Below are 16,247 nucleotides of genomic sequence, written 5' to 3' on the forward strand. Positions count from 1 at the left end.
ATAACCGTCATAATCATGTATGAAAAAATATTTGCTAGAAATTTGCTAGAAATAGGTATTTATGTCTACAAATCCTGTAGTATCAAAAAGAGTTATTATATTGTTAAAACAAGAATAATTTTTCTTCTGACGCTATATTTCAAATAACTTAATTATGTCCAATAAAACTGTTCGAAGAATTAATAGAAGAAGTTTAACGTATGTATGACGCACACATAAAGATAAAGTGAAAATAACAATTTCATCTTCATCATTTGATTTTTTTAATTTCAAAAGAAAATATTGTACTTTTTAGATGATTGCTACAATATTGATACAAGAATATAATTGCTGAAATTTAAGATTATCCAATTCTTTAAGAAAGATTTTATTGCTTGGATTTGTTGCTAATATATAGGAAAGAATAGAATTGTGTCGAATAAAATATAGTTTTAAATAAATAATTTTTTTTTATGTAAATTTGAGAGAGAAAGAGGAAGATAACGGAAATTGTACTTTCTTAAAAGGTGACCAGAACTGTCGCGTTCACTTTTGCGTCACCTTGTATACGATGTCGCGAGTCCGTCAAGATAATGTGGACACGACCGGTCACTTGGATTTCGCTGTTACTTGGCTACCTCGCAATTTTGTCAGGAAAGTTTTCGCCATTCGGCGAGCAAGCTCGGATTTCCTCGTTCATCAATCGATCGGCTTGACTCATCGCGCGGAATATAAGCGCGGCGCGTGATGCATACCTACGTAGTTGTTCATACACGAACATGCGACCACATGTACACGGGTGCGGGGGCCGCTACAGGGTGACGCAAAGTTTCGTTACTTTTGCGGGGCTGAGTCACCGTGACGCGGTCTGATGAATTACCCCGAACACATTTCCGACGAGTTATTCCACGGAGTTACGGGCTGCTTATTATTTCGCTGAAACGGATTACCGCGATCTCCATTTGCGTTTACACGTTTCCTACGCTTCGCGTTATCGTTGTCGTGTGTTGCAAAATATACGGGTTACATATACAGTAATATATATATGTATGTATATCGTTACATGTATAAGGCTCATGCGTAAGCCTTGCCTATTATTTGATAAAAGTCTATCTATTCTATACTTAAAAGTTAAGTCTTCATAAAAAAAAGACGAATAAATCAATGATTAGTGCGGATTAAACAAAGTTTTAACGAACGAGTGTTTAATGTAATGTGCTATTAATTTCTTTAATTAATGTTTTAGTACTAATGTACTTTAATTAAGATTGGAGAATACGTACGTCTTTCCGTGTACATCACACTGCGTGACATATGAAAAAAAATAATAAGCCGGGCTTACGTGTGACTCACCTTGTTTATTATTTTATAAAAGTTCACGTTTGTTCTGTACTTGAGAGTTTCTCTAAAAACACATACGTGATTAGTACGGAATTATAAAGTTCCAACGGTCGAAAATCTAATATAGTTATTAATCTTCTCAATTAATGTTTCAATACCAATGTTCAATATTAATGCATACTCCGATATTAAAATTGGAGTACGCGAGGAGTACGTCTTTTCGCAACCCTGCACCAAAATACACAACCTTGCGATGGATATTTTTTTACGATTCGCCAGGCGACCTGCATGGTCGTACTACTTGTTTGCACCACTTTATTAGGAACCGACGGGTTTCGAGCCGGTTAACTTAAACGTAACTGTACCTCGTGGTACCGTAGATCGTTCATAATACCGACCAGCATTTCTGACAGTCAGCACTATAATTAGAGCACATCGCGCGGGTAAATGACGGCGGGAACAGTAGAGAGAGGGAAAGAAAGGGGGAGGGAGAGAGAGAGAGAGAGAGAGAGAGATGTGTACTGATAGATAAATACTTATAGATAAATTGAAGAAGGGAGGGAGAACCCGGAGAGGGTAGAATTGAAATCGCGTTGTTTCCGAGACACTGCGGGATTCCGATCGATCGGTTGTTTTTGTACGCCCGGTATTATTCGGGCGGCAACTTCGACTATGAGTCACAAACGTATTGTGCAATACTACGTATCTGAGTGCGATCAGATAGAATTACGCTGTGTTGATATCAAATGAGAAAATGGTACCGCACGCCGTTACAATTAAGGAACCTTTGCGACATTAAGGATACATTACGTATTTTTTATCAAAATGAAAAAATTATGAAAATATTACAAATTTTTCACTACATATTGTGAAAGTAATAATAGGTATTATGCAAAAAGTTTGGCAGTGATTTAGAACCTAAATTAAATTTTTTTCAATAATGAAAACATATTTTTAAAAAATATTTAAGATGAAAAAAATTTTATTTAAATTACAAAATTAAATTGTTAAACTGTTTTATACGTATACAACATTCATTTTTATACAAAAAGTATAAATTTTCGATTTAAATCATCTTTTGCAAAAACTGTATGCATCTGATCTTTCAATTATTAGTCTGAATTTTTTATTTGACGTTGAACTAATTAATGTCGAAAAGCAAATGCTGCGAGCGATAACATTTCGAGCTCTCATTCTTTGTATGGCATGATACGAACACGTCATTTTCACATACAAAGCAATAATTTTCAATGTAGAACGTAGCAGAGCGTACTCACACGTGATCAAGATTTACGATTTTCCGCGATAGGTTGAAGAGCTAAGAAGTTCTTAAAATAGAGAGTTCCGAAACCGACAGGTTTCGAGACATAAAACGTTAATGTATCCGCATGATAAGAGTGTCTAATAGCTTAGAAACGAGCGGCTATGATGGCGAGAATTCTCAGCTATGACGGCGACAAAGCAGCAGAGGATAAAAGACCGTCGTCGAGACGGTTAACCGGTAAGCCTCATGGAAATTGTTTGCTCTTCGCAAACAAACGGTCATACTTATTGGAAAAAACCGGGAAGCGCGGCTCCTCCGATTGTTCGCACTTAGAAATATGATACCTGGCGACTGCTCTTTGAGAATCACTGATCCAAACTAACGACGTGGGCACACGTCGACGAAGAAGGTTTTAAAATATTCATGGTCGTTGGCTTTACTTTTTGTGTTCCCTGCGGTATTTTTTTCCGTCATAGTGGCGTATACTTTTGCGCCGAGGTGTCTTTCAAATGTCCGAGAAAACAGTGTCACTACTTGAATATTTAACATATTGGTGTCGTTTTAATTTTCTGCGATACGGCAAGATGTTTAAGAGCTACTATTATTCTTTTAACAATTAAACGTCTATTATTTTAGCTTCAGTGTTTATGATTGAATTTCAAGTCCAACAGCAATTGGCGCGCATTTAATTTATTTAATTAAAAGATATATTTAAAATTTGTAAGTAAAATTAGACGCCGATGAGAATAAATAGAAGAGCAGGAATCCTATTTTTAGTCAACTGAAAATTTTCGGTCAACCGTTCGACCGAAAATAGAATTCTTTCTTTTCTTTGATTTATTCTTATCAGTTGAAATTTTATTTATAATTGTTTATACACGCTTCTTGAAAAATGACATACTTTTTTAGTTACTGGTTGCAACAAAATCTCTATATATCTTCTCGGTAGTTGAATTAAGACGCTCGCTTAGATTGGAGCAGATTCTGGTTCAAATTTCAGCTGAGGTGATATTTTTTACAATAAATGCTTCGCAGTGTTTTAAAATGTTTATTAACCTTATTATTAAATTGAAGGTCAATGTAATCTGTGATGTTATTTCCAGCTTCAGTTTATCATTACGTTTCAAGTAATCCGACAAATCGGCAGTTTAGAATTGAAAAATATATTGAAACATTTGCATATGAATCATCAAGTACCATGATTCATTTTGATCGAAAATAGGATTTTTTCCTTTTTTATTTCAAATTTATACAGAAACATTATTAGGCACAAAGATTCGGCTTCGACTTCACATTTAAAACTTCTTCCTTATTTGTGTTAATTAAAAAATCTCTATCTGAAAAACCGATATTGTAATAAAATATCGATTATAATATTGAACAAAAATTGAACGTCATAAAGAAATCAATGGACCGCTGACGTTTAACACTAATGAGGTCGTTACTTTCTGATTGCAGGGAATGTGTGACATGTTCATCCAAACACAGCAGACGAGTAGCGTCAACGGCAGCAGCAGCAGCAGCAGCAGCAGCAGCAGTAACAACACCGTTCACCATCCCAGCAAGAAGCGCAAGTTAGATTACAACGTAAGCCAGCCGGTGATCCAGCACGCATTGGTCCAATCGACCAGCGACTACCAATTGGACAATACCGGTCTGCAACAACGGTACTCCGTGAACGGTGCTAATACCGCATTTAGCTCGCTGCACAACAATAATGCGCTGCAGAAGAGTAGCCCGAACCAGCAGACCCTGGTACGAGCCTCGACGATCAAGCTCTTAGACACGTACCAGCGCTGTGGCCAGAAGGTTGGTTTCATGCCACTTCCTATGTTTCTTTTGTCGCCGCGCTTCTAATTGTTCGACGGACAATCCTCCTTTCCATGCCTCCTTGCGTTCCCCGCGTGTCTATACTATGCGTCCGACGCGCTAAATCTGGCCTGTCGACTTCTTGTGTCTCGTCCACTGTACTTTAACCCTTTGTCTGCAATTATATTTTTGTTGTTTGACTTTTCAATGACGTGTGAGCATGATTGATGTACATTTTTACCAACGTGGATCAATTTTATAATGTCGGTTTAATTTACTCTTTTTCTTTATCTCGTTTTAGAACTACAAAAAGATAAAAAGTAAATTACATCGAGATTAATTTACACTGACTAAAAACGGATATGAGTCTTCTTTCTCTTTGTCTCTCTTTTTTGTTTTTCAATAATATTCGTTATTAATATTTTGACTACCGCACAGGCTTTTGTAATCGGTTTCTGGCACCACACTACTATTTTTTATACCTAATAATATTGGTATGACATAATTTTATGATTTTTTTTTAAATATTCATGAAATATATGTGAATATTTTAAATATTTATTGATACGTGCGATGCCTCGAAATCTACATAAATATATATTCAATTGGCCGTATATTATACATCCAAGTGTTAACGTTTGTCCATATTTCTCGTTATAAACGCGCAGCTATTTGTATATTGTCCTTTTTTTTTTCAGTACGACGTGTAATCTGCACAATGAGCAAACAATTCGCAATGTCTCAATGTCATTTGTTTGCCGGTTTCGAGTTTCGCGGCAGCTTGTTGTCGTCTCGCCGTTGCTTCGTATCCTCTCGGATCGGCTGTTATACACACGTATACGTGTGTTATTACGAGAACGGGAATAACTACGGTAATGTTTCGTCGTTAGTTTTCTGTATTCTCCTTAATGGAGGGCAAGCAGAGGGAGAAACTTTCCATCCGCCGTTCTTGTACGTGTCGCCGTCTTTAGTGCTCCGGCGAATAAAACTTGATGACCGCTTACCGCTTATTGGTATATGGCAGACCGAGAGCTAGATCGTTTTAGCCGAGACCGCATTTGGCAACGTGAAGTCGTGATACTTCTCGCTTCGCAACTGCTGATGCCTCTTACTGCAAGTCGTGGCGAAAGGGAAAGGCAAGAAGATGCTGTACCCTCCGCTCGTCGTTTGTGTGTCGTTTCACTGCTTATCCGTTGCATTTTACATACCGATCTCTCGGCTGCCTCTCACACACAATAGTCGCGTCACGATCGTTCAATACAATCGCCCCGCGATTAATCGGCGACGAGGCTCTCTAATCCCAACTCCGAGACCTCGCAAAGCTTTTGACGTGAATCTGTGTCTTTCTGGAGTGCGTGGCACTAAAGCTTAACTAACGCTTGAGAATCGCACTAATACCTCGTCTGACACGACACCATTCTCGGTACGTCTCCTCTCGCGCTCGTCATTCTTATTTGTTCCAGCAAAGTTTCGCGTCGCAGTTGCGACTTGATGTCGATTCGGTGATATTGCACGATTCGAAGCTACATGTCACGATGTTTTCGCTGATTCATTGCGCTTGCGATATGAGTGTCTCCTAAACATTCTCGTTCCGCCGTATACGATTAGGTATACGAAATGTCTCGTGATGTCGTTGCCGCTTTGTTACGTCGCGCGATTCTCGCCGTTCTGTTGCAACACTAATATGTACATTTCTACCATAGAGATTAATTTTTATCTCAATTTAACTTACTTTTTATTTTTTTTTCTAATTTTAAGAATTAGGAAAAAAAACGAAGAGCAAGTTAAACTCATCTTCGCAATATTTCGACATTTTTTCATCATTTAATATGTTGAATAATTTACACTAATTAATTTCAAGGGAACCAAAATGAAAATGACACAACTCCTATAAAAGAAATGAGAATGCTAAATTTATTTTAATAAGAATAATTCAAATTTACTGATACTTACATAAAGAAAAAGAACTAATAGTAAATTCAGATATAATATATTTATTTTAACATTATTTCACAGTGAGAGATGAATTATTTTTACTCAGAATGTTTATTATTTAAACGATCACTGTGTAGTAGCTTCGCTAGACCCACTGTCAGTTCCAAAGGGATAATTGAGTGGGTCCCCAATAGACCCACATCAACTCCGAAGGGTTAATCTACGTAGGTAGAAATGGACCTAAGACTTGCGTGCGTCGAGAACTTCAGATTGCCGAGGTTCCAATACTCGTTTCTGCCAATGTAGATAAACTTGAATCTCGGTTCAATTTACTCTTCATCTTTTTCTAATTCTTAGAATTAGAAGAAGACGAAGTTGGACGGAGATTAAAGTTAATCTACATCGATGAAAACGGACATAAATCATCCGGCTAATCTGAAGTTCCTGGCTATTTAAATAGCATGCAGTAACCAGCAACGGAATCTATTTGGCATGCATATCCCGTAGTATTCCGAAATGATCGACAAGCGGTCTTCGATTGATCTTTGCGCATTCTCATGTGTTTGATTTTGCATTTACGATAAAACGCCACGTACGTCCAAGAGGTAACGAGCTTCTAATGACAGAGAAGGTATCACAATTTCCTTGACGCTCGTTAATTCTCCGATTTGCGACCGTACGGCACAACGTCGTGGGAAACTGACGTCTATTACCAGGAAACTAACTTTATGAATACCACTACAAACGAGCTCGATATTCGTGGTGCTTTATTTTATATATATATATATGTCATCATCTCGCGTAGAACTCGCCGATCGATTCGAAAATCCTCGATTGAAACATGGGCACCTGCTAACTTTGTAATGTCGCTTTATTTATTTTTCTTCTTGATATGCCATCTTCTAACGGAAGTTGCGATCGTTGAGACAATTAAAATTTTATAGCAACTCTGAACTGATCAGGTGCTTTTATTAAAATTGGCGAAGGTTTTTAGCCAAGATGAGATTCTTTTTCTTCTCATCAGAGATTCCTTTCTTTTTTTTATCTTTCCTTGAATGACTAATTATAGCACATCACTTCTTCATTTCATAAATGTGCTCCCGATATTCTAACTTTCTCTATTTGATGAAATAAAAAGAATCTTTCGTTTATTTATTAAACCTTTGTGGACCTCGTTTGGGATTATCCCCTTTTATTTTATAACTGCTCGCTCTCGATTTTTATGAAACTTGTCCTACGGGATAATTTAGCTTTATTATGAATTTTTGAATCTGAATTGTCAAAAATTCAAAATGATAGTTCCAATATTGCGTGTGTATGGATAGAATTTTTAATAAATAATTTGATTATCATAAAATTCAGTTTTAAGGAGTTTTTAATTGCAAAGTATAACGTCAATTTTCCAGTTTTATTTTATTTGAAGTTCATCAGTGCAAACAAGTACTGATTTTCAGATTCACTTTCAAACTTTGATTACGACACTAGTCCTACGACACTAGATCCTCTTTTATGAAGGTATTTACTTTGAAATTCAATATTTTCAAATTACATTCAAATCTCAGAGTTATCAAAAATTTCTTAAAACCGTGTTTCACGATAATCATTTTTTTTGAAATTTGAATTTTAGAATTCTGACTCCGAAAACCTTTAAAAAAAAAATAAGATCTTCCATAAGTTTGTTAGAAGACTCTGGTTAAAGAAGAAATATTAAACTTAAAAGATTAAAGAAGAAATATTTGTCATCTGATACGAGACTGGCTTTGCTCAGAACAGAGAGTACGTATCCGTGCCCAGGCGAACCAGGAGATGAGTTCGTTGCCACCCGGAAGCGGGTGTACAGTTGACGGACGCCCGAGGAAAAGCCTCTGCGCAGATAATTCGATTCCTCGAAACCGTAAAAATTCTTTCTTCTCGCTCGATCGCTCTTCACGTTCCTCCTCGGCCCGAAATGATCTTCGACCGGTCCCAACTAACGACTATACGCCCTGTGCACGTGCATTCGAACCGCGCACCGGCGATGATAATTACAAAGCAGCAGTGATCGTGTTTCGGTTACAGCTATCGGTTGCGAACACCGTTGCGGGGTGTCACGAGCGCGTAGTATATACGGCGCTATAGTTGGCGGCGTAGATAACGTTTCCGTATGGCGTAGTTAACTATCGATTGTACTTTCAAGGTTCCCATTACATATTTTATATCGGCCATCGCGCGGATATCGCGGGATGCGCACATATTGTCCGCGTGACGTCCGCGAAATTCTGCCTGATTCACGAAACTGCGATCAAGTGCGACATCACCGGGAACGATCGTTTCGTCGATGATCGGGGGAGAAAGAGGCACGATTATTTCCTCGATTCTCTCTTGATCGAGCAGACGTTTGATTTACACAGTGCAGTTGCTCACGTATAATAGAACGGACGAAATGTACGCGATACGTAACGTTGGTTCTATAGACACGCGTCCGTTAATTGATCTCCAACGGCGCGCGAATGCGAATCACGCAATCGGTGGCGATCGAAGTTCTCTTTTGCGTCGACGTCGACGCGGAAAATCTCCGACTCTTGGGCTCGTCTGTCACAGGTAGTAGCTCGTATCTTTGAGTTTTCTGGGAGGTGTGCGAATTGTATGCGAGTTGTATGCGTTGAGAGCTGTGTACTCTTATAGAAATTAATTTAATTCTACCCTGGTGAAAATTTTTCTCACAATTTTTTACACGAATTGGAACAAATTAAAACAAATTTTTTTTATATAAATTGAAACAAATTTCACTTTTTTTTATTTGACCATTTCTACGGATCTTTTATGATATGTTGTTAATTTAATTAATACAATGGAGTTAAATAATTTAAGAATTGGGATAAAGTTCCGAAAACGTCTTCCGATTTTGATGAAACTTGTAAAAACATTCAGTGTCGGTTAGAATGAAAATTCTTAAAAATATTTTTACAATTCCTATGACAATTCCTATATCTAGTCATTATTTAAGATTAAATTTTATTTGAATTTAATTTATTAGATTATTTAATAAGTACATACGTTAATGAACGTTGTTTACTTGAAACTAAACAGTTTAACCGATGAAAATGGATTGATTTATATACATGGAAGTTAAAAATGTTATTTAACTCGAGAGATTGGGTTACTTATTGCTGCTTGAATATCTGACAGTATAGAAAGTAGTGATTAATTACATATTTAGAACATTAAAAGCACTGAACAATAGTGCTTCCAATACTTAAAGTATAAGTAATTTATTACTACATTTCAGTATTAAATTGGATTTCTGTAAGAGTATCGACGTATTGCCCTTCAGCGTAATTGCTTTCATTTTACCGGTCTCCCAACTACTCAACCTGATGCCGCTCTTCCGCAGTCTGTTCGGTGGCAATCTCTTAATACCCAAAAATATATTTTTACATAAGGTATATTACTTCTATAGAGAAAAACTTGGTCGAGGGAAGGTAATGGTGACGGCCTGGCAGTCCATTCCGCCAACGCGAATGTGGTGGGTAGTACTGTAGTGTCGCAGCACCATACCCAACAGCAACAGCAGCTGCAGCAACAACAGCAGCAACAGCACAGCAAGCAGGCAAGCATGACGGCGCATAGCAAACAAGTGGCCAACGCGGCCAACGGCGGCGGCAGCAGCAATCCTCAGGGCGACGGGGATTATCATTTGGTGCAGCACGAAGTTCTTTATTCCATGACCCATCAGTATGAGGTCCTCGAGTTTCTCGGCAGAGGTACTTTTGGACAGGTAAGAACAGAACGCGTAATATGACTATAACTTTTTTATATTTTAAACTATTGATTATTCATCCTTCTCTTGTGAGAATGGATTATATATAAATTGATATAATTGATTTTTGTAGGTTGTAAAATGTTGGAAAAAAGGGACAAGCGACATAGTAGCCATCAAAATTCTTAAGAACCATCCATCGTATGCGCGCCAAGGTCAGATTGAGGTACGCACCGCGTATATATTGGTAAAAACAACGACGCAAAGTGTGTAGACGTATATTTGTAAACGTCAACTGAATTATATCCTATATTACATTGAGTAACTTATCATGTTTAAAAAACGTTTTTGCAGGTCTCCATCCTGTCTCGACTTAGTCAGGAAAATGCGGATGAGTTCAATTTCGTGCGCGCATACGAGTGCTTTCAGCACAAATCACATACCTGCTTGGTATTTGAAATGTTAGAGCAAAACCTCTACGATTTCTTGAAGCAGAATAAATTTTCACCCCTACCTCTCAAATATATTAGGCCCATTCTCCAACAAGTGTTGACCGCGCTATTGAAATTGAAGGTACAGTATCATTATAATTATGCGTACGCCATTTGGTACTTGGATCGACATTGAGAATTAACGTGCAAATGCCTTTACCTTTGCAGCAATTAGGATTGATACATGCCGATTTGAAACCGGAGAACATTATGCTGGTGGATCCAATGCGTCAGCCCTATCGAGTGAAAGTCATCGATTTCGGATCGGCCTCGCATGTATCTAAAGCCGTCTGCAACACTTATCTGCAATCACGTTACTACCGTGCACCTGAGATCATACTGGGACTTCCGTATTGTGAAGCGATAGATATGTGGTCACTCGGCTGTGTGGTTGCAGAATTGTTTCTTGGATGGCCTTTATATCCGGGCAGTTCCGAGTACGATCAAATTCGATATATAAGTCAAACGCAGGGCCTACCGACGGAGCATATGCTAAACAACGCCAGCAAAACAACAAAATTCTTTTACCGAGACATGGACAGTACGTAACTTGAAAATAACAGTATTGGATAACAAGAGCTTTTCTTATAAATTCCACACATACTTTTAGGTACATATCCATTTTGGCGATTAAAGACACCGGAAGAACACGAGGCAGAGACTGGTATCAAATCCAAGGAAGCGAGAAAATATATTTTTAATTGCCTTGACGATATCGGTCAGGTTAATGTACCGACTGACTTAGACGGCGGTCAACTCTTGCCAGAGAAAGCGGACAGGCGAGAGTTCATTGATCTCTTGAAGAGGATGCTTACAATGGACCAGGTAGTAATATCTAATTGATGCTCTTAATTTATTAAAGAATGAGATTTTTTTTTGTATACATACGGAATTTTTCTCATGCGAATGTGTTATTTGTATTAAAGGAGCGCCGTATAACACCCGGCGAGGCACTGAATCATGCGTTTGTTACTCTGGCACATCTAGTCGATTACGCGCATTGTAACAACGTCAAAGCTTCCGTCCAGATGATGGAGGTTTGTAGGCGCGCGGGAGATTTTACTGCGAGTCCTGCGCATCATCAGGCTCCGCCGGCGCCTCAGCCACCTCCACCAACGTCTTTAGTAGCCAATTTTGTACCGACTACTAACGGCAGTGCGGTGACTCTCACTTTCAACAACCAACTGTCTAATCAAGTGCAGCGATTAGTCAGAGAGCACCGCACCGCACAAACAGGATATGACAATCTGGTATGTTTATATAACTCTTATATTACTTTTTGTATTTTAAGTTATGTAACATTTTGTAAAAACTCTACATAATTTATATTTTCTAATTTCAGTACCAAATATATAGTAACAGCAGTAGACGAGCGACACAATATAGTGGCTCGTCTAGCGGATCCAACAGCGGACGAAGTGGAGTTCACGATTTTCCACATCAATTGGTACCCGGTATATTGTGTCCACCACATGGCTACCAAACTATGCCAAGTCCTGCGAAGCACGTAGTTGTTGCTCAAGTAAGAATAATAATCATAGTTATATGAGCAATAAGTTCATTATTGGAACGATTAGTCATTAATAACAATTTATTTTATAGCCACCACAAGCGCAACAAGCACCTCTGCAGATACAATCGTCCATTATATCGCAGCAAGCCGTGGCCGCGGCGGCTGTAGCTGCTCAACAACAATACGCTGCAGTTCCCGTGTCTATGGTCGAGACTGGTCGGCAAATGTTGCTTACCGTAAGTAAAATAATATTCACCTCTAAATGACCATATAATGGTCTGTTATGTTTTTATATACATTTATGATCATCATAGAATGCTGTGCAGACATCTTGGCCTGGTGGAAGTCGTCAGATGGCTGCAATCGTACCATCGTGGCAGCAATTGCCACCGCAGCACATTCAACAACCACTCCTCAGCGATACTGGAGATTGGGGAAGACCCCTAATCGTCGATAGCTCTGCTATTCTACAGGTAGTACTTGTTAATAAATTGTTCGTAATATTCAATGAAAAATTGAAGCTTATTAATATATGCACATCGCTTTTCTTTCTTCTTTTGTGATATTTTACATCATGTTAGTTGTCACTTCATCTTCTATAAAGCATTCTTTATAATGTTTTACACGTTATAAAATTAGAAAATTCTCAGTTTTTAACTAATCTCCCTTGTTTTGGGGAAGGATCAGCGGCCGGTATTTCCTGTCACGGAAGTTTACAATGCTAGTGCACTTGTCGAACATCCGTCACAGAGCTGGGGCAAGCGCACCGTCACCAAACATCATCAGCATCATGTGACGGTACCTCAGCAGACTCAGCATAGACATGAACATAAAAAAGAGACGCAACAACTGAGTCCTGTGAAGAAACGGGTAAAGGAGAGCACACCGCCGAGTAGTATGCGACGACACTCACCGAGCAGTCATTGGCAAGAACAGCCAGTTCAGTCTCATCATCACAGTAGCAAACACAGTAGTAGTCATAACGTGGAGCATCAGCCAGTCGCATCCGTACGGCAACAGACTATCACGATTGATGACACGCCTTCGCCAGCAGTTTCCGTTATCACGATAAGTGATAGTGAAGATGAGGCACCTGGAAAATGGTGAGTGTTATACCAAGTGCTACATTCCCAGTATATATATTATAAATTAGTATATCTCAAATGTGATAAAAAATTTTGTAGTTTAAGAATATATTTTTTATTTCATTTATTTTTTTATTTTTTATTTTTTAGACTTTAGACTTTAATTTTAGTAGAGATTGAAACTGGTATAATTTCGTAGAATTCAGATTTAGATATTATAGATACATATAATGATCATGTTTATTCGTATATATGTAAAATATGTAATCAGTGTATTTTTTTCATGTGTCTATAGTATCGAAATTTACATTTACCGAAATTATATTTAAATTTACAAATTAATTTTCCCAATAGGCAAGTCAAGAGAATATTAAAAATATATATATGTTTAAAATATTAATAGATTTTTTGACAGATCTTTTAGCATTATTTTTTGTAAAAGAATTTATTTAAGCACGCGTTATCTATTAGTTATTAGTTGGTAGTACAATCACGCATGGATATTATTGACAGCTGTGGAGACCGTCAGTGCAGCGCCTGTCAAAGTTTGGCAACTCGCCTGTCGGGCGACGGACGTCCTGTCCGTGAAGAAATCATACGAAGGTATATTAATGTAATATGACGGTGTTAATGATACTTAATTAAATCTTATTAAGAATATGCAGTTAACAAATTGTAAGCGTCACAAGAGATAAGATTAATTTGCTACTTTTCATTTCGATACTCTGCTAGTAAATCATTCAAAATCAATTTAATACCTAATGAACGCTATGCTTCGGAAACGTTGGAAAAATAACTTAGTCTTTATAGCTTGTAGAGATGTTCATAAATCATAATTATATTATATCCTTAGTATAAACTATAAATATTTTAATCCATTACTATATGTTTCAAATAATACAAATTATTTGGATTTATAACGGGATAAATACGGGCTATTTAGGGATCCGGTTGCGGAGCTTGGTGTGAAACAACTGTCGACTAACACAAAGCTACGACACTTAATAAATAATATCGTTGCAAATCATCTTTAGCATGCGATATTTCATGGATGCGGCGTTAATTTGCCAATGGTTAAAGCACGCGACGATGACTGCCTCGATGACTCTAAATAAAGAAGTCTCTTCTTCTTGATTTTGCAGCACTCAATCGACGCCCCGCGTAGTACAGCCGATGCAACAGTCAACACACGCGAACAGTCAGCAACATGCAGGCGGGCACGTTACAACGCATAGCAGCTCGTCATCACATCGAACGCATCGCAAGAATATCATTAGCTGTGTCACTGTTGGTGATAGCGACGGCGAAGCCAGCCCAAGTCGCACGCATGCCCATTTATATCTGCCGCAACACTCGCAGCATCAGCAGACCACGCAGTTAATTAAGCACGAGCCACAGCAACAACATCACGTCAGCAGGTGAGCTGATGAAGCTTCAATCATTGATAATATCGACATCTGCGACAGGAATTTATCAATAAAATAATTCTTCAATCATTTTTAAAATTAAATTTTGTTAGTTTTTATTATTCTTAAATAATTCCTAAAATGTGCATAATTGCTAAACTTAATTAACTTTTGCCATCAATGTTTGTTGCAGTAGTTCAGGCTATTCTTCTCAGTCACAAAAGAAGCGGCTATTGGCGAAGGTGCAGTCTGAATGTAATATGGTGAACGTCGCGACGAAACCGGAACCTGGTGTTGAGTATCTTGCTCCACATCCGTGTCACGCGCCAGCTTGCAAAGAGCCACCGACCTATCAGGTTAACTAAGATTTCTATTTTCAGTATCACGTCTAATTTCTTCATACATTTTTATTTTTTGCAATTCTCTTGGAATTCCTCAACTATTTTGTTTACTTAGTATTCTATAGAATGTCCGGACAAAGAGAACAATTAGAGAGAAGGAAGAAGAGGAACAAGGCCGCGTCTAATTTTTCTTTTTTTTAAATATTTTTTCAGTAATTTCGTTTGGTAAATGTTTTTAGGATGACGTCTATGACATGCATGACCCCTTCTTACAGTATGTGACCACGAGTAGTGCGCATCCTCACCTCCAAGAGCAGCATATCGTGTACACGACCGGCACGGACAAACGAGTGTCCTGGCCTGGGAAGCGAGCCGAGTACAAGCATGAATACGTTCAACCACCGGCTGCTCACTCGAGAGATCATCAGAAGTGGGTGGTGGCCAATCCTGTGCACCAATATAGGTGAGGATCATCTTTCCATCATGTTTTTAATCGAGGCATGTATCATAATGAAATAAGCTCTAGAACGATTTTTAAACGACACGATACATAGCGACGGAGCATGTTCTCATCAAATAATCGCCGTGTTACGTGCATGTGAATTTTTTTAAAAAAGAAACAAACGAGCCAACGTGACAAGCAGTTAACACGATTGTAGGCAAGTAAACGGCATGTGAATCTTTATCAGAAACACTAGAACAAAGTTTTCTTATAAATTAGTTTATTTCCTCTTTTGATCGTACCTCGAGAAGACCGGAAGAGAAGCTTGCGAATATTAAGAGTTGAGAACGCATCCGTTAAATCTTCTATTTCACCCTTAAAGAGACGTACTGCCGTGAGTAAACGGTGCATGTGGACCGCATAACGAAAGGATGGATTTTGTTTTGCATTTTGTAGGCAGAGCCAGGTAGTAGGTACGGCAGCCCATCCGGGTCATACCCACAGTCATCACGGGCATCCGGCTCATCTGAGTCCTGGCGGCAGTGGCGGTGGTAGGAGTCCCGCCGGAGGGCCTGTGATAGGAAGTGCCCAGCATTTGGGACAGCCTCTCTACCAGGAATACGCTCACGTGCGTTCGAGAGCCCATGCGGTGCCGCCTCCTGTGTACGTTACCGCGGCACCATCACAGGCTGCTACAGCTATCCAGCAGCAACAAGTACCCACGTATCAGGGATTCACACCCGGGTGGGTAACTAGAGAACTAGTTGATGCACGCATGCGTTTACCCATCTTTACATCTTTGTTCTAGCGGTAAATTTATGTCATTTGTGACCCAAAAGTAGACTTGCTATTACAAGTTTTTTCTTTCATAAACGTTACATTTTATGGCATGCAATAAGTCG

The 16,247-nt window shown here is 38.5% G+C and overlaps 2 protein-coding genes across 24 annotated transcripts in view; one reads left to right on the forward strand and one right to left on the reverse strand.

Moving 5' to 3' along the window:
• LOC105154128 (Mucin related 11Da) overlaps positions 1 to 2,623 on the reverse strand; it is a 39,435-nt gene extending 36,812 nt beyond the window's left edge. For 8 of the 11 annotated variants that reach the window (XR_015545336.1, XR_015545337.1, XR_015545335.1 and 5 more), the window contains exon 1: positions 1,333 to 2,623. The gene's annotated coding sequence lies outside the window, so the exon portion shown is untranslated. The remainder of the gene's footprint in view (positions 1 to 1,332) is intronic. The other 3 variants (XR_847157.2, XM_087406937.1, XM_087406938.1) reach the window with 2 other exon arrangements.
• Hipk (Homeodomain interacting protein kinase) overlaps positions 1 to 16,247 on the forward strand; it is a 47,017-nt gene that overhangs the window by 14,156 nt on the left and 16,614 nt on the right. For 2 of the 13 annotated variants that reach the window (XM_011069357.2, XM_011069363.2), the window contains exons 2-17: positions 4,043 to 4,393; positions 9,768 to 10,085; positions 10,201 to 10,293; positions 10,422 to 10,640; positions 10,727 to 11,099; positions 11,169 to 11,386; positions 11,485 to 11,808; positions 11,901 to 12,080; positions 12,161 to 12,307; positions 12,386 to 12,544; positions 12,753 to 13,174; positions 13,670 to 13,759; positions 14,299 to 14,574; positions 14,756 to 14,918; positions 15,143 to 15,366; positions 15,802 to 16,089. In XM_011069357.2, the coding sequence (XP_011067659.1) occupies positions 4,046 to 4,393; positions 9,768 to 10,085; positions 10,201 to 10,293; positions 10,422 to 10,640; positions 10,727 to 11,099; positions 11,169 to 11,386; positions 11,485 to 11,808; positions 11,901 to 12,080; positions 12,161 to 12,307; positions 12,386 to 12,544; positions 12,753 to 13,174; positions 13,670 to 13,759; positions 14,299 to 14,574; positions 14,756 to 14,918; positions 15,143 to 15,366; positions 15,802 to 16,089 (3,842 nt within the window). In that variant the 5' untranslated portion in view covers positions 4,043 to 4,045. Of the gene's footprint in view, positions 1 to 928; positions 1,027 to 2,703; positions 2,822 to 4,042; positions 4,394 to 8,814; positions 8,909 to 9,767; positions 10,086 to 10,200; positions 10,294 to 10,421; positions 10,641 to 10,726; positions 11,100 to 11,168; positions 11,387 to 11,484; positions 11,809 to 11,900; positions 12,081 to 12,160; positions 12,308 to 12,385; positions 12,545 to 12,752; positions 13,175 to 13,669; positions 13,760 to 14,298; positions 14,575 to 14,755; positions 14,919 to 15,142; positions 15,367 to 15,801; positions 16,156 to 16,247 lie in introns of those variants that run through there. The other 11 variants (XM_087406932.1, XM_087406933.1, XM_087406927.1 and 8 more) reach the window with 10 other exon arrangements.

Source organism: Acromyrmex echinatior, chromosome 6, assembly GCF_024713525.1.
Source record: "Acromyrmex echinatior isolate Ae372 chromosome 6, ASM2471352v2, whole genome shotgun sequence".
NCBI lineage: Eukaryota > Metazoa > Arthropoda > Insecta > Hymenoptera > Formicidae > Acromyrmex > Acromyrmex echinatior.